We start from the raw sequence: 25,226 nt of genomic DNA, 5'->3' as shown, positions 1-25,226 counted from the left end.
CGGTCAACACCTTCACAATAAAAGCCCCACTGATTACCATAAATCCAACATTTTTGAATATGTAATTTAAAGTCCAACATTCTAAACACCTTCCTCACAATAACATTATGATTTTGCTGTTGTGTACACCAAACACTCACATAATAGTTTTTTTTTTTTAAACGTGACAAACTATACGCTTTTATTTTTTCGCTTTCTGGCGGGTTTTATGTTGTGTAGCGCTTTCTTCCTATGCAAGAGTGGCAGCAGACGCCTGTCTAGCAACCCTCACTTATGTAGCCTATTGCGCCTACATCAGTTTTTTTTAATAGAGCCATCAATTTTGAAACTATTAATTCACTATGTGACAAATCCACGACCGATCAAATGGATTTATTTGTAGCCCATGTCTGACTTTATTAAAGTTTAGTTGATACATTTCAGCGGAACAATAGCTATCTACAAAATATAAGTTGTGCAAAATTGTACGCAGATGATGGCCATTTGCTGTTTGCTTGCAACGATCTACGTACACATCAACCTTACTGCATGCAAGATTATAATAAATAGCCCTATACATACTGATGTATGCTTTATAAATTCAACCAGAGACGACTTGAAGCCTACTGAGATGCAATTAACCCTAACCCTTTGGGAGAGTATGGTCATTTGCCAAAAACTGGTATTTTTATAAGATTTATCATGTTTGTCTCAAAACGCACTGAACAGAACACAATCTAACTTTATTGTCCAACCAAGGCCGGGAAATATGTACCATGAAACTGTTAACAAAGCACAAGCATACATTTGCAGGTAATTACAATAGCTATATACCTCTACAATATATGGTAACAGCTGCAGATTACAAGTACTTTATGACAATGTAATTAGTGTATCTATAGCCTTCAGACAGTACTGAACTAGTAGGAACATCATGAGCGTCGGACCTCTGCTGTAAAGCATGTACAATGACATGCATATTAAACATGAGCACCTATGTTGTTGACTGGGTAATGTAGTCTCATGGGTGAAGTTGTCACTCCACAGAACAACTGTTTTTCAGGAAGTCTGAGTTTATGAGCACAAGACTATGTATTTCTGAGGAATCAAGCTAATGTTAAGGCCATCACTATTATCTCATGTGTTTTGAGTTTCTTATCCACTGACTCCAGTCTTCTCCAAAGAAAAAACATAAGTCTGAGATGGAGTGGAAAGCAAGACTCTCTCACTCCAAAAAAACTCCCAGTCTACAGTATATTCTTTACAGAAACATCGTCAATAGAAAAAGAGCATAATTTCAAGTCAGATTTTGAAACAGCAAATAAATAAGCGCAATGTGTTCTTCAAGTCTTTGTGAAGTAATTTCCCCTCAACGCCGTCTTCTACGCCGGTGATCTACAGCTCTTCCTCGCCGTGGCCTCTGCACAGTTCCATTTATGTCTGTGGGTGGATCAGGGTGAAAAGTACCATGTATATCCGGCGGCGATGGTGCGGACACCACCGCTCCAGCTGACTGATTATTTGAACGCTGAGTGACCTGCGGCTGCTGTATTTGTGTTTGGTGCTGTTGTGACTGTTGCTGTACTACATGAGGCTGCTGCTGATGTTGTAGCTGTGGTTGCTGTGGTGGATCGATCCGTTGTTGTTGTTGCTGTTGTTGCTGCTGCTGCTGTGGCTCGACTTGTTGTAGCTGCTGCTGCTGAGCCTGTTGTGGCGGTATGTGCTGTTGGGATGTTTGTGACTGGTGTGGCTGTTGAATACGATGTTGTTGCTGTGGCTGTTGCTGCGCCTCAAGCACTCCTAAAAGCCTTTGCAAGAGGACATTGTTTTGCTGTAGACTGACTGCGAGTGCCTCCTGGGAAGCAACAAGTGTTCTCATGTCATGTCTGAACCCCTCCCCAAACTCCCGCAGACTCTTCTCTACACGATCCCCCAGCTGAATGGCTGCTTCTCCTAGCCCTCGGAGCTCATCTTCAAGCCATGAGCTGCGTGGCGGGGCCTCAAGGGGACCCTGCTGTGCTCCAAGTGACGGCTGAGGACTAGGCTGAGGGCTGCCGTTGAGGAAAGGAGCACTGTAGAGGGGGGAAGGAGGCAGCCACCGTTCTGATGGAGGGGGCGGTCCTATGCCCAGACCTAGTCCTAACCCCAATTTGTCCTCCATGCTGTTGTCTGCTGCTTCACACTCTGGCTCTCCCACCTCTCGCTCGCGTTCAGGATTGTCCTCATCTTTCTCCAAACCATCTCTCTCTGATCCTTCCCCTCCTCCTACTGCAAAAAAAACAACAGAAGGAAAAATAATAAGCCTTTAATAAAATGTAACCATATATATATATATATATATATATATATATATATATATATATATATATATATATATAAATAGTCACACCTATAATCATAGGAACCTACAAAGAAAAATAGCAGAGCAATTAGGCAACTAATTTTTACCTGGATCAGAGTCAGTGAAGCATGGGAAACTGGCCTTTGGTCTGGTGCTTTGCTTTTGCCTGGTGTGTTGAAGCCTGGGGCTTGACTGCGATGGCCGTCCAAGCATTGACGCCCCTCTGCTGGATGGCAGGTAACAGCTGCGGTGGCGGGCATCTGCCAGCCTGCCCCCATTGCGTCTCTTCAAGTCATCCCAGCGCTTCTTCACCTCTCGAAGGGTACGTGGGACTCTGGACACGGCATTGACTCTCTCCAGGATTCCTGCCCAGATGCGCTCTCTCTCCCGTCGCCGGAGCCTTCCTGCAGGACCGAACAGCTCTCCTTCACACCGAGTTACTTCTGACACCAACACCTCCAGCTCTGCTCCACTGAAACGACTCTTCCTTTTACCTGCGCCACCAGCAGCCAATGCTGCTGACATTGCTCTGTCTGCAGAGAAAGAGGCGAGAGGATACCCCCCAAAAAAAGAGAAAAAAGAAAGTGAAGCTAAATGTGCTGTGTGAGGCAGAGAAGTGCACCTCAACAAGGGCATTCTTGTTTGTGGAGTGCTGAGCCAAAAAAAAAAAAATTTAATCAAATATGACTACTCAAAAAAGAGTGAGGTAGCACATCCAAAATTGGAAATAAATGACTAGATTCAATACTTGCATTTCCTTTATGGCACTTTTGGCACATGTCTGTGTTTTGTGGCACACACCACAAAGCAATAACACATTTTGGCAAGAAAAGCCTCCATCAGAGCATTAAAGATTAATTTTTTCCCAATTGTGGATATGCTACCAAACTATTTGAGCAGTCATATTGAAGCTAAATGTACCCTTAGTTAAAACATATTTTAAGTGTTTAGCTTGAATTTGATTTATTGTTGCCTATCCTAACTTGGCTTATGTACACTGGTAATAAAATAATTCCATAATCTTACATGTTAAAACATTGTTGCCTATTTGTTGCATATGCTGAGCAGCAGTTTAAACATAAACAAGGACGTGTGGGGTCCTGTTTCTCATTATGGCCTTGAACGTATTAGGGCTTACTTTGTTCAATGGACAAGAGGTCATCTGAGGACATGCCTGGCGCCATGATGTTAGGATGCACCACTACCACATTGAAGGGGAGTCCTCCAGGTAATCCACTATTCTGGTCACAGCTGCCCTCCGAGTCCTCATCCTCCCTGGGGAAGCCGTCTTCTGAGACTCCCCCTCCAAAGGGTCCCTCGGGAGACTCCACCTTGATGTGCATGGGAGGTGATTGCTCATACAGCAGCCCCCCCTCCTCGTAGTACTCAGTCATGAGTCAGGCCTGGTTTACAGAAGAACTGACTGGTGGGCCAATTCTGTTACTGACAGCTTCTGCCCCATTAATGGAAGTTCACCGTATGATTGAACTTACTGCAAAGTATATTACAAGTGCTAAGTACATTATATCAAATAATTATGAGCCTGCTTAGGGTACTAGTGGCACACAGACTACAGGGTGATGCTGCATATGAAATATACAGCTATATCATTAAGGGAAAATATAAATAAGTACTTTGATTTTCAACATTATGTATCAAATTATTCAAGTAATCAAGTTGTGCAAGTTCGTTAAAGATACATTCATCCTGTTCCTGATTAGACCACGGAGTCAAGAGAGACATTTATGGCTAGCTACAGTCATTTAAATCCATTTCTATCATTTTCATTGATATGGATATGTTTATAAAAACATATGTGCCTTGCGAAAAAAACTAAAGTGCAAGAAGTTCAAGGTGTACAACTGGAGAGGCTTAAGTGCTGCATCTAAACGGTCAGCTGATTTACAGCAAGTTGCAACATCCAGGTAGGGGATCGTTCCTAGAGCTGAAATGCAAGAACAAAACATAACCTTGTTTACAACATCGTCGCTGTAAAATATTCAAATAGCTATGCTCATATTTGGCAGTGATGTTGACTTCTGTATTCTGTCGCATCGATGCGCATTTTTTTCTGCACCACATCCGCAATGGTTGCGCATTCCGCATACATTAGGTGCTGATCTTGCAATGTAGCTAGCTAACTCGCTACCACAGGACCAAGTTAAGCTGCAACCTCATCTGAAATGCCAGCAAAATACAACTACACCTGGGTACAAAGGTGAAAATGTTCTATTTCTTACCTCATGATACGTGCACGAGAGGCAAAACAAAACCAAAACACATTTGATGCAGCTGTTAGCTCACCTGCCGATACACAAACCGAAGACAGTCGCTTTCTATTGACGTCACTAAGGGGGTATGTTCAGGACCAAGCAAAGTTAGGAAAATGTAAACATCAGCCAGACTCAGGTCAGGTACATATCATCGATTTATTGCAATAATCTTTAATGGGATCTGAAGGAATAATGGTGGTAGCTTAACACTGTGATCACAGCCCCGTAATAATCACGTTTTTATTACATTAAATTAGTTAGCCTGTGTTATGTCTAATATCACTGGCAGTTATTTCATTTTATACACTTCAAAATGTTATTGCAATACATAGGCCTATTTCCATACAACGAATAACAAATTATTCTAATTTGTCCAAAATAATAAATAATGTTCAATCTTTTTCTGTTAATTATTTTATTCAGTATGAAATTAAATATTAAATATAATATTAAATTAAGTATTGTAATTTCAAGATTCAAATCTTGTCGAGTGTTACAGAGAATTAAAATTCAACTGACAGATGGTTCTCTCAATGAATGAGTCATGTGTATCCACGTGTTGCTCTCTTTGACCATGCTGTCGTTTCCCAGGGGAGATAATGTTTAATCACTGTGTATAGGCTACACAGAAAAGTACAGTGACCTTGAGAAGGTCAGATAAAGAGCTATCAGGTTACATATAGCCTACATATATAAGACCCAGTGCAGCTTGTGTAGGTCTCGTAGTTGCACGACGCAATCATGAAGTACTTCATTCTTCTGACCCTGTTCGCTGCGGCATGTACGCTCTTGTATTTTTATGCAGGGAGACAAAATTTAGGGGCAAAGCTGATTTACTTCATTACTTTCTGTATTGAATGTTATAGCAGGATGAAAAACAGTTCTAGATTATGTTACTGCTAACCTCCAAATGAAGTGATGAGTTTTAAACACACTTATTTTGTAACACCTTATTTTTGTGTTGAAGTTGCTGCCCCCATTGAGGATGAGGACGACAAGATTGTGGGAGGATACGAGTGCAGAAAGAACTCTGTTGCCTACCAGGTCTCTCTGAGCTCTGGCTACCACTTCTGTGGAGGCTCCCTGATCTCCAGCACCTGGGTGGTGTCTGCTGCTCACTGCTACAAGTCGTGAGTAAACATCTACTGGCTCAGAATTAACAAGCTTGCATTTTATTGAGATTTAACAAACTAAGAAGCAGTCACATTCCAGCCATACCCTATATCTGGCAATGCTGAATGTAGAAAATAGCTGATACTTGATTGATCCATCACCACCACCTCTATTTCTCTCTCCTCAGCCGCATCCAGGTGCGTCTCGGTGAGCACAACATCGCTGTCAATGAGGGCACTGAGCAGTTCATTAACTCCGCCAAGGTCATCAAGCACCCCCGCTACAGCAGCCGCAACCTGGACAACGACATCATGCTGATCAAGCTGAGCAAGCCCGCCACCCTGAACAGCTACGTCCGCACCGTGTCCCTGCCCTCCAGCTGTGCCAGCTCAGGCACTCGCTGTCTGATCTCCGGATGGGGAAACACCAGCAGCTCTGGCAGTAAGGAAACAGCAACAATCACATTTAGGTAAAAACTTGTTAGAAACTGATGGCAAAATTCATATATACTACATTCTTTCCTTCCCCTCTAGGCAACTACCCTGATCGCCTGAGGTGCCTGGATGCCCCCATCCTGAGCGACAGCAGCTGCAGGAGCTCCTACCCCGGACAGATCACCTCCAACATGTTCTGCACTGGATTCCTTGAGGGAGGAAAGGACTCTTGCCAGGTAGGAACAAAAGTCATCATCACTGTACTTCAAAGTGGAACCGACCAAACTTCAAAACAGCCCTGCTCTCATCTTGCGTCTCACTCTGTTGTCTCTGCCTCTTCTCCTGTCAGGGTGACTCCGGCGGCCCCGTGGTGTGCAACGGTCAGCTGCAGGGTGTGGTGTCCTGGGGTTACGGCTGTGCCCAGAGGAACAAGCCTGGTGTCTATGCCAAGGTCTGCAACTACAACTCCTGGATCAAGAGCACCATGTCCTCCAACTAAATTAACCTTACTGGAAGGAACATTTGTTCTATGAAGGAACCCATGACTGTAACAACTGCCACAAGAAAATAAAAAGATTAAAAATTGACATCAGTCTCTGTCTTGTTTTGTTTTTCTGGTGTTGGATAAAGCAGGTATGTAACCAGGAACAGAAAATCCTGCTGAGAACAAATACCTAATTAGTGCTTATTCAAGTATGAAGCAGGTGCCACAAGTAAATAGTTTTTTTTTTGGTTTTGTTTTCTTTACTTTTTTCTCCTGTCAGAATGAAACTTTATCAGTTTAAAATATGTATAAACATACTTTTAGTATCATATTTGATAATTTCCTCATACAAATGCAAAAAGAAAATGATGCAATATTTTGTGATATATGTGCTAATTTAGTCCTACATCTTAGGATACTTTGTTCAGTTTTAATTTGGTTTTATTAGTGTTAATGCAATAGTTTGCCATTTACTGGGTCATTTTTCTAAATATGTTTTTTTTTTTATCAGTGAAGCTACTTAACAACTACCACTAAACAACTACTACTAAAGAAAATTCATTTTCACCTATTTTTGAGATGAAATACTTCATAAAAGGGACACAGGAACTACATCATTCAGAGAAAATGACCATCACAGATTTCTTGCTTCATAAATATATATTGACAATGTGATACTCATATCAATAAACTTAATTATGCATAACCATTAATGTTGACTCAGTGGCTTTGGATGATAAATATTCTGTTTATTTCTTGAAATTTTGGACATTTACAACCAAAATAAAAAAAAAATTCCTGGGATATTTCTTGCTTTAGTTTACTGATGTGACAAGAGAAGATTACGATATGAATACTGTATACAAACATAAGTAAACACAAAGATTCAATTGGAAGTTGATTTTTTCATGCATAAGAAGAAAAATGGTAGCTCTCCTTACTAAGTACTTGACTAACACCATTAAGATGACAGAATTATATGTAACCGAATAAACCTAGATTTCATTGAATGAATGAATGAATGAATTTATTTGATGATTAAAAAAAAACACATATAGGCTAACACTGCAATGCAGTCATTACATACATTAAAAATCACCGAGGATGAAAACACAATAAAGCCCGAAGGCTTATTTCCATTGCGGTCCTCCAGTATAACACTTAACACAACACAAGATAAAAGCAAAACAACAAGACAGCAAGCGAAGACAATACAATCAACAAATAAATAGCAGGCGGTGGGGTAGCTATGTCAACATACTCATGTTTTCTTGGTCATAAAAAGTTATAATTATAAAAGTTATAGTTATAATAATTATAATTCATCCATTCATTTCAAATTAAAATATGTTAAGTTTCAATACATACATCATCACAGTACAAATGAGTACTAAAGAATGACAATCTTAGTGGCACAAACAATCTTAGTGGCACATAGTCAAGAAAAAACATTTGTAAGAAAAAAGAAGAGAGACCTAACATTGTTCCCCCTGAAGCAAAACATACATTATTAATGTGTGATAGAAAATGTATAAAAGAAATGTATTGTACACTTACAGTATGACTGCATTAAAATAAACAATAAAAAAATGACAATTTGACATCAATCTCTGTTTTGTTTGGTTTTGTTTTGTTTACTCAGTGTTTTATGAACCAGGAACACAAAAAGCAGGAAACAATCATTTTTCACTAGAAACAAAAATGAGGAAATGTACCTTTATAGTATAGCCGCATTGATGACAAGTCTCTTTCCACAGTGCAAAGGAACAGGAGGTTTTCATTCCATGGTCTAGGTCACCTACTGTATGTGGCTATGAATACAAATCTGAGGACTGGAGGTGAAATAAATAAAAACTATGGTGAAATGCAGACAATTGATGGACAATGTTGCTTTAAAGGTTATTGGTCTTTCCTCTCAATACCATCTCTAATCAACTGTGATTTAAACCAATATAGTACAGTTCATTGAGTGATAAACAGACATTTTATGAGGATATTGGCAAAGGCAAAATGTTTTGCTTTGAACTCCTGCAGGAATGTCAAACAGAAACAAAATTATAGTCATATTTTTCATAAAGCCAGTGCACTGGGGTGGTGGTGGGAAGAAAAGACACATCATCATTATGTTGGCTCTCGTCTACCAGATGTGTTTTCACGCACGTGTTACTGTTTGAAAGGTGAAAATGGAAATGTTTCGTTGTGTCCTTGGCCAATCAGATAACGAAGGGACAGAGGGGTTTAAAAGGGACGACAGAATAGCGGTTCTGGCACCGAGGCACAGACCGGCACAATCATGAAGGCTTTCATTCTTCTGGCTCTGTTCACAGTGGCATGTGAGTATGAAAACTAAAGCAGTGTTACTGTCTTTAATATACATTGTAATTTTTTTTTAATTACTATCCTGTAAAAGCCAAATATTGGTTTATTCTCTCTCTCCATCAGTTGCTGCCCCCATTGAGGATGAGGACGACAAGATTGTGGGAGGATACGAGTGCAGAAAGAACTCTGTTGCCTACCAGGTCTCTCTGAGCTCTGGCTACCACTTCTGTGGAGGCTCCCTGATCTCCAGCACCTGGGTGGTGTCTGCCGCTCACTGCTACAAATCGTAAGTGATATAGGTTCTATTTTAGATTCAACTGACTTTACTGTTATACCACAAGGCTGCCACAAACCGGCTAATTTCCAAAAATGACAATTTTTGAAGTAGAAAGATGGATTAGCAGTGTTGGGGAGGCTACTTTGAAAGCATAGGTCAGTAGCTACTACTAACTACAGCAAAGTTATTCACAAGAGAAGTACAGTTTTGTTAACAAGTTACTTAGAAATAGTAGTTCAAACAACTTTAGTAAAAAAGGGAGGAAAAAATGCAATTCCCTTAATTTCTTTTATATTCAAAATACTTTGTAGTTGCAGTAATTAACTACACCTCAAAATGACACAAAAGGAATATAGGCTACTACTGAAAACACCATTCAAATTAGAATTTAGTTGAACTACCACCAAGTTAGGCCAATTGCAAAATGTAATTAAACTACTAGTGTAATTACATGTATTGAAGCGAATCCCCAACACTGGACATTAAGGCTACATTCATATGAAACCTCTTTTGGTGGTTCAGTCTGGGATTACTGTTTTTGTTTTTAACAAATGCGTGATTTACCTCATGCCTCTCTCCTCAGCCGCATCCAGGTGCGTCTCGGTGAGCACAACATCGCTGTCAATGAGGGCACTGAGCAGTTCATTAACTCCGCCAAGGTCATCAAGCACCCCCGCTACAGCAGCCGCAACCTGGACAACGACATCATGCTGATCAAGCTGAGCAAGCCCGCCACCCTGAACAGCTACGTCCGCACCGTGTCCCTGCCCTCCAGCTGTGCCAGCTCAGGCACTCGCTGTCTGATCTCCGGATGGGGAAACACCAGCAGCTCTGGCAGTAAGGAAACAGCAACAATCACATTTAGGTAAAAACTTGTTAGAAACTGATGGCAAAATTCATATATACTACATTCTTTCCTTCCCCTCTAGGCAACTACCCTGATCGCCTGAGGTGCCTGGATGCCCCCATCCTGAGCGACAGCAGCTGCAGGAGCTCCTACCCCGGACAGATCACCTCCAACATGTTCTGCGCTGGATTCCTTGAGGGAGGAAAGGACTCTTGCCAGGTAGGAACAAAAGTCATCATCACTGTACTTCAAAGTGGAACCGACCAAACTTCGAAACAGCCCTGCTCTCATCTTGCGTCTCACTCTGTTGTCTCTGCCTCTTCTCCTGTCAGGGTGACTCCGGCGGCCCCGTGGTGTGCAACGGTCAGCTGCAGGGTGTGGTGTCCTGGGGTTACGGCTGTGCCCAGAGGAACAAGCCTGGTGTCTATGCCAAGGTCTGCAACTACAACTCCTGGATCAAGAGCACCATGTCCTCCAACTAAATTAACCTTACTGGAAGGAACATTTGTTCTAAGCCTGGAAACTAGATACCTGCTGGCAAGAAATTAAAACATCTTTCAAAGCCAATTAATGTGTTTGACTGCTTCTCAGAACACTACACATTGTATTCAAATTCATCACTTTGGACCGTTGAAATATGCTGCAGCAGGTCCTTAACTGACTATGAAGAAGTTTAAGTTGTTTTTTCCCATCAACATATGGTAAAATGCTCCGACTAGGGGCATCTTGGCATCTACTGGGGTAGTTAACGTATACAGGATGCAGTAGTGCCTACTGATATTTAAGTTTCATTAAGCTTCAAGCTTTCATGTTACCAAAAACATTTCTGGATTGCAGTAGTGACATCTCATGGATATCATAGAGCAAAGGCGTTAATGAATTTAACCATTCCTTATATATACTATTCAAGAAATATATCTAGCAATCTATGCACACATTGTGACATAAAAATAATAGCAATCACATGAATAGAAAAGTGACCTTTATTGTTGTCAAAGACAAACCAATTGAGCATAAAAATATATACAACAGGGTGTCCACCAGAGAAACATCTTTTCAAATGATGTGATTTGATTGTTTTTTTCATGAAGTTATTAAACCAAGCCTGAAACCAAAGCAGGAAAATGTAGCTATTTAAAAGCAGTCAACAATTATGGATCTTCTTCAAATCTCCTGTCAAACTATGGAATGTGGAATGTGTTCGCCAATGTAATTTCTGTAAAATTTAGCATCATTTGATTTCAACCATCACATGTCAATATTACAAGTCCACAGCAGAACAAATCCATTTCAGGGCTTCTTGACAAAAATATACATGCCAGAAGTCAACACAGTTTGATATAAATATGAATTTTAAAAGTATAAAAAGCTGAAAAAACAAGTCCCCGTTGTCGACCAGAACACAAGTTTAATTTGAGCTTTTTGGACAATACAGCACTTCCTCTGAAACAATTTGAGTATTTGTATGACTTGCATAAGTGAAGAATAGACCTACATGGTTTTGATAAAATGCACACTAACGTTCATATTAAATTCACCTTCGTTATACAGTGAACGGATGTATAAAGTAGCAAGGTGACAATGTTTGAAGCCTGTGTAAAAATATACATCTACTACTTACATTGTTCATACTTTTTAGGGAGAAAAATGCTGTTATAAAATAAAGTTTCCCACAAAATGCAAGGCAACAACAAAGGCTGAATGAATAGTCAAAATGTTTCAGTGGTCATTTCTTAACATGGTTTCTACAACTTCCTACTAATCAAACGTTACCTTTCCCATGATTAATCACTGAAATATAACAATTTCTTAACAAGTATTAGTCAGCATCTATGTTCAAATGATTAATTTTGTTGTTGAATAGCTACTTAAATGTCTGTCTGGCTAGCCAAAAAACATACTGAATGTACAAAATATGAGGGACATTTTTCTGATATTGAGCTGCACAATCCATATCTTGTCTCAAAATTTAAAAATCCTTCTCCAACTCGTATGCTTCTCTTTATCTACATCCTCCTTTGTGACTGGTACGGATTTAATAAAGGGTGTCCCCAATATTTTGTAAATTCCGTTTGTATCATTAATAAGTAAATCTGTTATTTGGGTGATTATTGTCTTAGGTAGCCTAATTAGACCAAATTAAAAATACTTGACAAATACATATCTAACTGGTTGAATAAATGATTCTGAACAAATCTGAAGGACATTTCCAAATCTTCTGAGATACATTTCAGTTTCCATAACTCTTCCAGGCGTAGAAAAAAAACCCAAACAATTTTCAGTCCATGATTTTTCTATTTTCCATGACAATGGGAACCCTGTAATAAGAACACAGTGAGGAAAAAAGTCCAATCTACATATGGTAGGAGCAGACGTTCTCCATTTAGTTCATTACAACTGTCCTCTAGCGTGCTGCAAATAGTGCTGATAAAGGTCTGAAATGATGGAATAAGTGTTACCGCACACAGCACACTTTATGCCCTCAGAAGACCCTTCACACTCATTTGATTTGACAGCATCTCGGGTCACATTCCTTTTCGCAGCTTTTAAAGTTGCAATCTGTTTTCCAATTACATTTTCTCCTATTCTGTCATGACTGGTTTCTTTATCTTGGTACAAATGTGTGCTCTTGGGCCGCTGGACAGTTTTACATGAGTCAGGACTCTGATGTTGGGCAAAGGGAACCACCTGTATCAGTGGTGGCTCTGGAGGAACTGGGTCTGGATATTTCAATAAGGGGCCCTCCAGGGGGTTGTCCATTTGGAGAGATGAAGAAGGGCAGAAGTCGTTTTGCTGAGGTTCAGGATGGTACATTGTTATGTGGTTGTTTATGAGAGGGCTGAACATTCTCTTGTTCGAGTGCGGACTATGATCATCTAGTGATAAATCGTAATCAGTGTCCCTGTGTACATCTTGTATTGAGGAATGGCAAAGCTGGTGATTGAACAGCAAATCTAGTGTCTTAAAGCTGGTGCTGCACTGCTCACATTGATAAGGCAGGGACACTTTCTTGGGCTTTCCCTGAATCCACTGGAACTCTGGGTGCTCAGTCATGTGCCTTTTGTAGGGCTCCACAAAACGAAAACCTTGACCACACTGAGGACAAGTGAAACGGCCGCGTCTCTGTCTATGGATTCTCTGGTGATGCCACAGTTTTTTCCAGTTTTCAAGGGTCTTGCCGCAACAGCCACAGGTGTAACTTTTACCACGGGCATGAGTGAGCATGTGGGCTCGGAGTCGTCCCATGTGTCGGAATAGCCGTCCACAGCTTGGGCATAGATATTTCCTGGGGTCGGATCTGTTATCTAGCTTGTTTAACTTTGACACAAGGTGTGAGAGATTCTGAGATGGTATAATGGTTGACTGGAAAGGTTTCTTTGAGTTAATAATGCGTTTCTTGCGGTGGGTCTGTGAAGATTGAAAAGACGTGTGACTGCTCTTTGTAGGTGTTTCACAATTCATGGTTGTGACAGGGGGAAATGACTTGTGTCCTGATGAACCTCTTTGCGTATTTTGTGGCACTGAGTACTGTATTGCTGCAACTGTCTCTTCATCCTTGATCACAGAAGTGGGATCATCATGTTCTCCTCTGGCTCGGTGGCAGTGACTGCGATGTGCATTGAATTCTGATATCACACCAAAAAGCTTGTCACACAATAAACAGCGGTAAAGCTTTGCACCAGTGTGGGCTTTCATGTGGCTGTTGAACTCTTGCAGCTGGAAAAAAGTATTCTTGCAGATGTGGCATGTATAAGATAGTGAGGGCTTAACTCGTCTCTTAGTTTGAATTTCTTCACTGTCCTTAAAAAATCTGCACGAATGGTTTTTTGCATTACTATAATGAGTGAATGATTTTCCACAGAGTGTGCAGTTATAACGCTTCACAGACCAGTGGGTCAACTCATGAACACGAAGGAAATAGGCCTGACCAAAGGCTTTCCCACATATATCACATTTGTATGGCTTCTCCCCAGTGTGTACGCGCACGTGCCTTATAAGTGCAGACCGAAAGGGGAATGTTTTCCCACAATATTGGCACACTTGTTTACCACCATCTCTCTTTACTGTATGAAGAGCTTCATTGATGTCATGGTCATCACCTCTGCTATGTCTTTCAGACGTAGCCTTCTCAGAGCCTTGGTTCAGCTCATGCGAGTGCATCTTCATATGAGCAGAATACTCGGCGCAAGAGAATTTGATCTTGCAATGTGGACATTTTTGATATGCGTTGCTCTTTTTATGTGTCTTGAGATGAAGATTTAAGTTAGAATTTTTTGTAAAACCTTTGCCACATTCAGGGCATTTGAAGGGTCTTTCTCCTGTATGAATGCGTTGATGGATTATGTATTGAGACAAAAATTTAAATGTACGACCACAGTCCTTACATTTCAACAGAGTTTTTCCCCTTCGTTTAGTGGAGCTACCATTTGAGTTACCCTCCTTATCAGGGTCACCACAGTCTGTTCTTTTTTGAGCTTCAGTGTCGCCTTCATGGCCCTGGTTTGCCACTGCAAGGTGCTCTCTCTGTAACAACACATTTCTTCTTCTTCTCTTGCGTCTCCTGTACCCAAAAGTGTTTCGCCGACTGTTTGGACACTCAGACTTTACTGTAGTATTGGCATTATATTGTAAAGATGTATGACTATTCGAATCTGAGATGGAATTAAACTGATCTAGCTCTATTTCTATATCCTCAGCCTTAACATTAGAGGGGATCCCAACAGGTTTAGGTGGTAGTCCATGTCTACGAGAGGTTCTGACATCAGAGCTACCGGGCTCTGTATTCGGTGGAGAGTCAACGCTGCCCTGTGACTTGAATTCCTCACTGCCATTTATGTTCATTGAATGCTCCTTTTTGGGCTCAACACTTCCTCTAGGGCTTACCAAGTTTAAACTGTGCTGACTTTGTGAAGGAATAACTTGGGAAGTAGGCCCGACTGCCACCTTAGAACGTAATCTCCTTCGTGGCAATGCTCCCTCCATCAATTTTGTACTCTGCTGTGGTCCTACTCCAGACTGGGGGCAAAGGTGTCTGTCCTTTTCATCAACATCGGCCTCCTGTTTGTCAGTGTTCAGTTTGGCCTGCTTATCTGTCTCTACTCTCTCTCCACAGCCTGTGTCACTGCTCAGCATTGATGAGGCCTCCTGGCTAACAGCAAGTCTTGACACTTTAGCTGGAATCTGCCGATCAGCTAACTTTGGCCTACCTCTTTTAATACCTTGACAGTTGGATTTATTCTGGCTTGGCACATGCACTGTGGGAGTCAATTGATTCTGCTTTAGGTCTACCTTGACATCAGAACATATCTTTCCATCTGGGGTCAAGGGGTGCTGTTCCCCTCTACTCCTCAGTCTCCTTGCAGGTCCACTGTCTTTATCAGCATGAGCATCAACGGCACCAGCGACAGCAATTTTCTCTTTAGAAACTGTCATTGCTGTTTTTCTCGGTCTTCCTCTTTTTCTTTTTGGCAGCACAGGGATACCATCTTCTGGTTTACAATCAGAGACAGAGTGAGGATCACTCATCTCATTGCGAGGTGGATCACTGATTAAGGGACCGTCTACACTGTTAGGTACATCGTCATTGTTGTGGTTTGCCAAGCATTCTGGCAAAGGAGCCATGGTAGCTGTACAAGGTACTGGATCAATGCACTCCTTCTGCTCAACTGCATCCGGACCTGTAGGATCTTGGTCATCGTTAGCCTCAATCAGCAGCTTTTTTCTCTTAGGAGGGCGCCCACGTTTTCTACGGACCTCCACAGATTGCCCAGGAATGTCTGTTGTAGAAGTCCACAGAGGTGTAGTTTCAGATTTTCCTTCCATTGTTACCTGTGACATTATCTGCTTACTCTGTTGCCAATTAGCTTCACCTACTGTTTCAGAATTAGCAAGGCCATCAGATTGCAGATGCCCCGATGATGAGTGTGATTCAGATGTGGGTTGATTCAATTCAGTGTCCTTCATTGCTTGACCCTCTCCACATCTAGGGCTGAGGTCATGACTGCTGTCTTCCTCTCTGCATATCTTTTCTTCAGCTATCTGTGAAAGGGAAAAATCCTATTGTCACTGAATAATGCACGAGTTTCCTAAAAACTGTAAACAAAACAACCATAAAAACATGGCAACAACAAACAATAATAAAACAAACATGCAAAAACAATAAAAAAGCCCAAAGCTATTTGTCAGTGTCATGGTTTGCTTGTTAACGCCATTATAATTTGTTTTATGCTATCCATGGCTAGATCTGCAAGCTCTGAATGTGGTTATGGCTTAGTATAGTATGCAACATAACTTTTGGGGTGATTGTTTTTCTAGCTAGCTACCTGTTTGCAGTCCGTAGAGGCATGAAAGGGAATGTGAGGATGGCATGTCACAGAAGTTAATTCAGAGACTGAATTTTGGTCACTGCTTCCTCTGCTGAAGGACAATTTACTCCCCATGTCAAGAGTCTGTGGATTAAACAGTGACAAGGAGGATGCAACTCATGAAAACCACTGATTTGTGTTCCTAAAGCAAAATATACTGTATCTGGTCACAACGCCTGTTACAGTCACACTGGCTTACAGTGTAATTACGCTTGACCTGAAAATCACAAATGAGCATATGTCCAGCAGAGGAACAACTTCTAGAGTTGATGAATGCAGCACATGCTTTGCCCATTTGCTCTATTAATTTACAAGTGGTGGCTGTATCAGCACTGTTAAATGGTAACCAAGACAGCCCGCTACCTCCTTCACAGAACTAATTGGGTTGCCTGATTTGACATTAGGATGCTGAACGTCTTTGTGATTCAAGCAAAGTTGTGCAGTGAGTCATGATGTCATTTGGGACAAATTAAGTGAGAACCCTGTTATCACAATGCCATAGTCAGTTACTTTCCTAATATGGGGAGTTATCCTAGCTGGACATGCATCATTTTGCCAGGCTTTAGGTTGAAAAGAGTAAATGTAGCATGGTTGTTGCAGGCCGCCAAAAGAACCAGAATACACATCTGAAGTTTTCCTCATTAAATACCTATCCAGAGAGATGTGACAGAGCTTCAGTCATTTTTCTCCAGGGAAATGGTTGATTTTAGCAGTCTTTGTGACTATTCATGGCTCTAACAGCCTACATAAAAGTTAACATGAACAAATATTAGGATACAATGCTCCTAAATCTGGAGGATATATTTGACTAAACTTGCCTTGTAGAACAGTTTATGTAACAGCTAATGTAGACAAACTACACTCGCCTTTTCACCCATCTCCCCTGCAGGCATGCTTCATCTGGTGAGGTCCTTTTGATACACAGGAGCCAAGGGCTTTTGTGGATGGGAATGGCAATGCTCACCTAGTAACCACCCAGACACAACTGTGCCTATTTGGTAATTTCATATGCCCTTTTAACAACCATTCACAATAGGACCGCCCCGGCAACTTCAATATAAACATTTAGCAATACATCCTACCAAGACCCTAACTATCAGTGCATGCAGGCGTGTGGTGTGTTGTAGCAGGCCAGATTGCTAGCTCCGATATGTTGCGTTGCAGGCCACACAGACATAGCTCACTGCAATGCCAGGTCGTATGACTTGCATTATATATCACAGTTTAATTGGTAATTCCTCAACATCACTCACCGAAAAAGATGCCTAGTGGTAAACACAAATTGCTTGCCTGAGTGGGAGAGTGGTCTTTGCGTAGCCATACACTGACCGCTACTGAACCAGCTAGCACTGGCTAGCTACAAGCTAACACATGCTCCGTCGCTGCGCATTTGTTTGGCACTTTTTTCTTTCTTTTTTTTTTTTTACAAACGTGCATTAATCTATGATCTGAACTGGCACAGAGAACGTGGCTTTTTCTAGCAGTGGTGGGCCCCTCGATATCTCAATGCACAAAGCAAACCGAAAAAGCGTCAATCACGTCGCGCGCACATCTGCTGACTTCAAGTGCTGTCGGAAATGTAGTAATTAGGAGCAGAACGCGCATGAACACAACAAATTGGTAAATACGACTGGGAAGTTTGGAAGTCCCTATGATACTGGAGTTGGCGAGATGTGACGTTTACGGAATATTAAGCATGTGGGAGCCGTGTCAACAACTGATGGTTAAACTGATGTACACACCAAACTTTTGCCAAAACTGAAACATCAATCAAATGCCTGACACACATTTCTCTCTCTTCGTTCTGCTGCTGCAGCACAAGAGTGGCTCAGTGCTACTTTTCTAAAATGAAACGCCGGTCACCAAAACAAAATATGTTACAGCGTCTATTTCAACCATAAGCACTTCAAAAGTGTATTCACAACCTCGGAATAACGAGCATACGAGGCGCACTTGAAGGCAGCATCTATGGATTCCCATTCTTGTCCTACCTCATCATTAATGGACACAACATAGCGCCTTTCTTTTTTGCTTTGAGTTTGCCCCATGGTTTGCCCCCTCTGCTGGAGATTTGGGTCAGTGTGACCCCCAGACAGAAAATGGATAATTCATCACCGGGAGGAAAATTGGGCATCATCAGTTGCATAAGTCACAGAAAAAAGACGAAGAAGAATCTACCATTCACTACTTTTGAGAGATTGAACATTACATAAAAATGTTACATGGATTAAAATACTATAAACCTGTGAAAACTTTAAAGACATGTAAAACCTTGGGCGTCTTCAAGTCTTGACTGTATATTCGTTATAATACCACTGTACGCAATGTCTCTATGTAATGTGTTTCATGTGTTACATATGTTTCTATATAATAAAAAAAAATGAGGAATGATGCAAAAAAGCATGTAAAGAAGCAGTAGAAAAATATAGACACAATAAAACGTATGACTCCAGGAAACACTTAATTCATATATTGACGTCTCCCTCATATTTAAAAATATGCAACAGGATCTACATAAATATACAGAGGAATGTTTCAAAAATGTAACTGTAAACTAACCAAATCATCTAGTCATATTTCAGAGGTTTCCAGATTATTGGGTGTATGCATTGTAATTTGTAACATTTATATTTTCATATTCCTACCCTCAACTGAAAATACACTACATTCCACAAGATGTCTAATACATTTGCGTAGAAAGACACAATGGTATTGTTCCTTAAAATAATTAAACCCCCAATTGATATCTTATACTCTGACTTTTGCCTATGCACAAAGGTGCTATCTGATGTGAACTCAATTTTCTTAATGTAGGATAATACGGTAAATCTACTGCATTATCACACACACAGCAAGTTTCAAAATATAGTTTAATTTGACATATATTGTATTCTTAAAGTCTGACAAAGCTGGTAAGAACACACAAGGCATTGCGGTCAAATCTCACAGCCTCACACCACACAGTCTGGACATACTACAAAAAGCATATTTGAAAAAAAAACAAAAAAAAAACAACACCTATCACACAATATGGGACTATCCCAACCCAATGTGAGTAAACCATGCACATACGTTTGATACTGAACATTACTAATTTACATCTACTGCTGTAACTAGAGTAGGGACACCAAATTTTAACATTTGAGGAATGAATACTGGACGACTGTTCACTGCACCAACAAAAGCAAACCACCGTCACAATTAAAATGAACAGTTTGATGTCACTACCCGTCCTACTGTGTAAATCACTGGAAAATCTGTTAAAATATTTCAGAGGACGCTGGGAAGCATTGTGTTCGTGTTGCAATGTGGGATGAACCTAAACTAGATGCCGTTAAACCAGGAGACCGCCATCTTTATGCACTTGGTCCATTGCCCAGAAGTCAATAAAACGTGAATTGCAAACTCTGAGTGCCTTTTTAGTTTTGTCATGTCTTAATAACAGGGAGGGATGAGGTTAGCTGGTAGATCATCTGAGCAGGTTTGGCTGGGGAGCTTTCAACTATGTAACAGTCATCTTCCAAATCCATTTCTATGTTCCCATTTACAGGACAAGCCCTGAGCCCTCTGTCCAGCCCAACTGCCACGTCTCGGCTTGTCTTTACATTATCAGAAGCTGGCACCCCAAGTTTTTTCTCACCATTTATCTGAGAAGGATATGGGCTGATCACTTTCCTGTGTCTGTTAAACTGTTTGCCAGATAGTGCCTGTTGTTCCACAAATTCTTGTGCTCTGATACACTTGTGCCTCTGAAGCAGCTGAACAGTTTCAAAAGGTATGTGACAGACTCGACATATGAACCCATTTGTTGCAGAGGTTGCCTGTGTAGGTCTCTTCCACACTTTTGGCTCCGAGTGTGCGGGTGTCTTCAACTGCAGCTCCTTAGAGGGAGTGATGTGAAACCGTTGACTCTTTTGATCAGACATGCAGGGAATGTGACTCCTAGTTCTATCAGCTTGATTTGGCTTCGTGTAATTCAACGGTCTAGCAGTGATGAGTCTGACTTTGAGGGAAGAGATAGGTGAGTTACAATGATGGTAGCGAGGCACTGTCTTCTTGCTGGAGAGGAGCAGCCCACATCCGAGGCAGCCAAAAACCTTATCCACAGCATGAGTATTGTGATGAATGGTGAGGGATCTCTTTGTTATAAAACACAGCCCACATTTACCACAATTGTATGGCTTTTTCTTGTCAAAATGACGCACCGTTTTCACCAACACCACTGGCTGATAAATTGTCCAAAGATCCACTGTGGGTGCACCTGAATCTGCAAAATTATTAGTAGTGTCTATTGCTGGGGGTTTAGGATTTGGAAGCAAAGATGCTTGTGACAAAGGGGGACGCACAGGCACTTGTGAAATTTGAGCAGACCGCATGGGGAGTTGTGGCATAAGAGCTGATTTAATGGATACTTGTGACTTCGACTCCATTGTCAAAGAAGGTGCTGCCAGACTTTTCGAGCTAGGCACAGTCCAGAGACCCTGCCCAGCTGACTCGAGCCTTTTGAGCTGCTCCTCCTGCTCTCTGTGCTTCTCAAATCTGCGCTTCCTTATAGTTTGATGATCAAGCACTTGGTGCCCTGGTTCATGTGTACTGCTGTGTTCCAGCATGTCTACATATAAAGAAAACTCAGTTCCACAAGAGCAGATGTAACTTGCAGCAGGACAGGAGTGTTCCTCTAACCACATTCTGTTTGGAAACATCTGCTCACAGCTAAAGCAAAACTGGCGGTGTTTCATCAAGCCTGGTCCTGTGCTTCTGCTCCCAGCCAGGAGATGTTGCAATTTTCGTCTTCCTCTTTGCATGATTAAAGTTAGGCTAGGCGTGGATGTGCCAATTGCTGATGTAGGGTCCTTTGGAGTCCCTTTTCTATGGATGGAGAACAGTTTTAGTAGTTGTACAATCATAAATTAACAGATATGATGCATTTATAATAGCTGGTGGTGACTGATGCTAGCTGGCACTGCACTTGCCCAGAATAGCCAGTTACTGTTCATGGTAAATGTAACGGATGCTAACTAAGTTAACGAGAGTCGATTATCAAATTTTCTGGTTGAATGAAGCTAATGCTATTTGCGAATCAATTTCGTGAAACACACTGTTAGGTTTCTAAAACAATTAGTCTCTGAACAGAAGCCAAAACTTCTAACACGAGCTTAGCAAAGACTCTGAAACAAGTTGACAACAAGCTAATTACACCAACTACTCCACTGCCTACTGTTATAGTAACTACTACATCACACTGTATTACTATACTTTAGGCGCTTGTTGTAGTCTACCAACGTGCGCGACAATGTTTTGTTGCTACTTGCCTAGCGCTAGCCTTAGCCACACCAGCACATGGATAATCATGTTGGCTTACCTGTAAAATGTAAATCAAAGCGCCACAGTCCTACTCCTTCACTATGTATTTGCAACAAACAGAAAGCAACAAATGTCGTTTCATGAGTCATTTACGATAATGGCAACAATTTGCCGGTGTTTAGCGGGAGTAGGTAGCTAACAGTGAGCTACCAAGACCAAAAGAGACAGCTTGCTCTTATTCTACTCATGGCGCGCTTGCATTACAACAGTCCAGTCAGCCACCTTCCGGGTTCTACTGACATCTACTGGACTGGAGTTGCTACTGATTCGCCTAGTGATTTGATGTACAATAGTTATGAAGTCAAAGTGGGTGAATTTTGATCTGCAAAACACGATGAAAAAGAATATTTTCAGAATAGTATTCATTTATCTTTTCTTTTCTTGAATATACCATTATTTCATGTAATAGATAAAATATATTATATTATAAAGAATTACATTGGCCAGACAAAGAAAGAAGGTAATCTCGGTGTACAAATAAAATGGTCAGTAAATGAGTTGAGATGAGAAATTCTCTACCACATCCCATTGTTTACCATAGAATAACAGACTATATCCCAACCACAGTGTCACACTGTGAGCACTAGGGCCCAGGGGATCTTTTAAAAAAAACTGACTGTATAATCAGGTTCATATCCATTTAAAAATAAATGACTAACCAATGTATATTGGCATATATGCATTTTGGCCTTAAAATGTGAACACTAATATTTGTTTATATTTGTATGCTTCTTTGTATACTTTTTCCAAGCTGTATATCTCATGTACAGTGAAATCTAATATATTTGGACAGTAACAGATTTTCATGCTTTGGTCTCATTACTTTGTATGTGAAATGACAATAACTATGAGGTTATATAGACTAGGTTGAATAGTAAGTATAACTGTTGATTTCAAGGTATTTTTCATCAATATTGGATGAACAGTTAAGAACTACAGCCTTTATGAATCAAACTGTACAAGAGTCAACAAGACTCAGTCATCATGTCTGCTGTTAATTGTCCTACTGAAATCAGTGCAGAAATTAGAAGAGGCCACTTGCTAGGCCACAAGTTGCCTGGGTCAATCTTGAAGCATTATAGTTGGAACATCATGATTTTCAGCTCATTTAATAAATCAGGCCATTTACTTTTTGTCATTTAGGTAACCATGAACTCCATACTGTACCTAGATAATTTAAAGGCAAATGCACTCCACAACTGACTTACAAACTTACCAAATACATACTTTGAACTTGAAAATAAATCAACGGATGTTTTTACATTCAAACTTTTATAAGTCATTGCACAATAAACTCCTTTGTTAACATCACTTTAGTCAACATTGTTTCTATTTGCCCAAATACTTTTGATCCCTTGAAATGAGGAGACCATGTACAAATTAAAGTTGTTGGTTTGCATCTTATCATACTTGTGTTGTGAGAAAAGAAACATGGTCAATATTTTATGTGTACTCTGTTTCCCTGTAATACAAAGTATTATATATTATATATTATATATATTATATATATATATATATATATATATATATATATATATATATATATATATTATGATTATAGGTTAATTGTACTTGCAGTGAAATTGTAATGGTAATCTTGAACATGCTCTTTATATAAAGATGAAAATAACATTTTGTATTTGTCATCAACCATCCACTACTGGCCTTACTGGCCTTTGAATAAGCTATGAAATCCGATACCACAAAAAATGAAATGAGACACAATGTATATATTGGTATGTTTATTAACAGCAGGGACAAGAAACAAGCTACATCACTACCTCTGTGATAAAGTTTGCTTTAACTATTACCAAATACTTAGGAATATTTACAGGCTAATGGGGCTATGTAATATATGAATTAACATGATAAAACAAAAAAAAAATTTTTTTTTAAGTGTCAAGCTGGTATAAGATATTCAAAGGGTCACTTTTACACAAAAAAACATGTATGTGACTGAACAATGTCAAAATTATTCCTTGACAGTAAAAATGAAAGAAAGTACATCTGACAAACAGGTCAAGAATAAACTATCATAAAAAATGTGCTCTGTTCTCAAAAGCTCTGCTCAACCATGTCACATTTACAGACAATTCTCAGAAAAACTGAATTGTCATTAAGAATGCAGCGGCTCTTGTTTTGTTTTTGGCACGGTGTCTCCAGCCATGATGCGATGAACCCTCCTGCGGTGGTTTTTAAGTGATTTAAGGTTTGGGTACGTACCCTGACAGACATCACAGCGATATGATTCAGACTGGTTGTGTGTAAGCAGGTGTTTCTGCAAACCATCCAGTGTGCCAAACCAGCGAACACAAACAGGGCAACGCACAGGCTTGATGGCAGGCTTGCAAATGCCACTCCTCTGGTGAAATATAAGACTAATTGTGTTTGGGAAGCCAGTGTTGCAGCGGGAACAGTGATTTGTTTTGGGTGGATTTGTAACGCGTCCACCTTTGCATCGATTCAAGGATATGTGCCTTCGCAGTGAGCAGCGACTGGAGAAGGTGTTGTTACATCGTGTGCATGCAATCCGCTGCTTTTTATTTGGATTTGGAAGTTGCACTGCAACAGGTTGCTTCATCGGAGGCCGATGCCCTGACTGAGATGGTTGCTGTTGAGGTGACTGCTGTTGAAAACGAAGCAACAGAGGTTGAGACCGTTGTGGCTGCAGTCCCTTATACAGCTGGTGATGAGGATGCATATGAATCTGCAGATGAACTTCATAGTCTGCCCAGGAATTAACTGTCTCTCCACAAGTAGGACATGTATAAGACTCTTGTGCATGCTTCTGCAGATGCTCCAGGAGAAGCCTTGGAGATGTAAACCCAGCCCCACACTCACATGTCACTCTCCTTGGAAGTACAGAGGGTAGTGACATGATACCCCAGTTACCTCCATCATCCTGCTTGTTTTGACACTCTGGTGCACTGCCTGAAAAACTCTGCTGCAAAGCCCCACTATCCATGCCTGCTACGGTTCGCTTTAACTGACATTTCTTCCGATGAGCAAACATGTTATCTTTGCGGTTGAAGGTCTTCCCACAGACAAAACAGTCAAACATAGGTTTCATATTATTAGCATTTAGTGGTATGGCTCCCGCACCACCACTCTGTGGTGCTGCCCCAAATCCATGTGGCCTAAATCCACACAGCCTTAGATGGCGCCTTAAAGTGGACGGCCGACTGTAGGTCTTCTGACATCTATTGCAAGGGTAACGTTTTACACCGTCTCTGATAAAGAAGGACAAGCTAGTGTGAACAGTCTTTGCATGCTCTACTGAAAGAAGTTTCTTAACCTCTGTACCATTGTCAGCATCCTCTGCAGAACTCAGCACTTCCATTTCATCATCCAAGGGCATTGTCCATTGCCCTTCATCACTCTCTTCATGACAAGCTGCTACTGTATCCCAGCTGCTGTCTTCTCCTTGCTG

At 40.8% G+C, this 25,226-nt stretch overlaps 4 protein-coding genes across 5 annotated transcripts; 2 read left to right on the top strand and 2 right to left on the bottom strand.

The window, feature by feature from the left end:
* Positions 1–386: 386 nt before the first annotated feature.
* Positions 387–4,639, bottom strand: LOC139913603 (uncharacterized). Its single transcript, XM_071901660.2, has 4 exons — positions 4,561–4,639; positions 3,459–4,265; positions 2,428–2,853; positions 387–2,247 (listed from the first exon to the last, which is right to left on the bottom strand). The coding sequence occupies exons 2-4, from the start codon at positions 3,712–3,714 to the stop codon at positions 1,349–1,351; spliced, it is 1,581 nt and encodes a 526-aa protein (XP_071757761.1). The 5' UTR covers positions 3,715–4,265; positions 4,561–4,639; the 3' UTR covers positions 387–1,348.
* A 695-nt stretch (positions 4,640–5,334) lies between these two features.
* On the top strand, positions 5,335–6,639 carry LOC139913606 (trypsin-3-like). Its single transcript, XM_071901665.2, has 5 exons — positions 5,335–5,374; positions 5,561–5,723; positions 5,894–6,147; positions 6,240–6,376; positions 6,490–6,639. The coding sequence occupies exons 1-5, from the start codon at positions 5,335–5,337 to the stop codon at positions 6,637–6,639; spliced, it is 744 nt and encodes a 247-aa protein (XP_071757766.2).
* Positions 6,640–8,906: 2,267 nt separating this feature from the next.
* LOC139913607 (trypsin-3) lies at positions 8,907–10,549 on the top strand. Its single transcript, XM_071901666.2, has 5 exons — positions 8,907–8,957; positions 9,067–9,229; positions 9,804–10,057; positions 10,150–10,286; positions 10,400–10,549. Exons 1-5 carry the CDS (start codon positions 8,918–8,920, stop codon positions 10,547–10,549), a joined length of 744 nt encoding a protein of 247 aa, XP_071757767.1. The 5' UTR covers positions 8,907–8,917.
* Positions 10,550–11,051: 502 nt separating this feature from the next.
* Positions 11,052–17,957, bottom strand: LOC139913602 (uncharacterized). Of its 2 annotated transcripts, XM_078287000.1 has the most exons (3): positions 17,686–17,957; positions 16,391–16,516; positions 11,052–16,106 (listed from the first exon to the last, which is right to left on the bottom strand). In XM_078287000.1, the coding sequence occupies exons 2-3, from the start codon at positions 16,505–16,507 to the stop codon at positions 12,459–12,461; spliced, it is 3,765 nt and encodes a 1,254-aa protein (XP_078143126.1). In that variant the 5' UTR covers positions 16,508–16,516; positions 17,686–17,957; the 3' UTR covers positions 11,052–12,458. The 2 variants fall into 2 exon arrangements, with proteins under 2 accessions (XP_078143126.1, XP_071757760.2); XM_071901659.2 differs by lacking the exon at positions 16,391–16,516.
* Between the last annotated feature and the right edge of the window lie 7,269 nt (positions 17,958–25,226).

The sequence above is a fragment of the Centroberyx gerrardi genome, chromosome 12, assembly GCF_048128805.1.
Source record: "Centroberyx gerrardi isolate f3 chromosome 12, fCenGer3.hap1.cur.20231027, whole genome shotgun sequence".
NCBI lineage: Eukaryota > Metazoa > Chordata > Actinopteri > Beryciformes > Berycidae > Centroberyx > Centroberyx gerrardi.
Note: the sequence above shows the minus strand (reverse complement) of the source record. Positions and strands in the feature narration are given on the sequence as shown.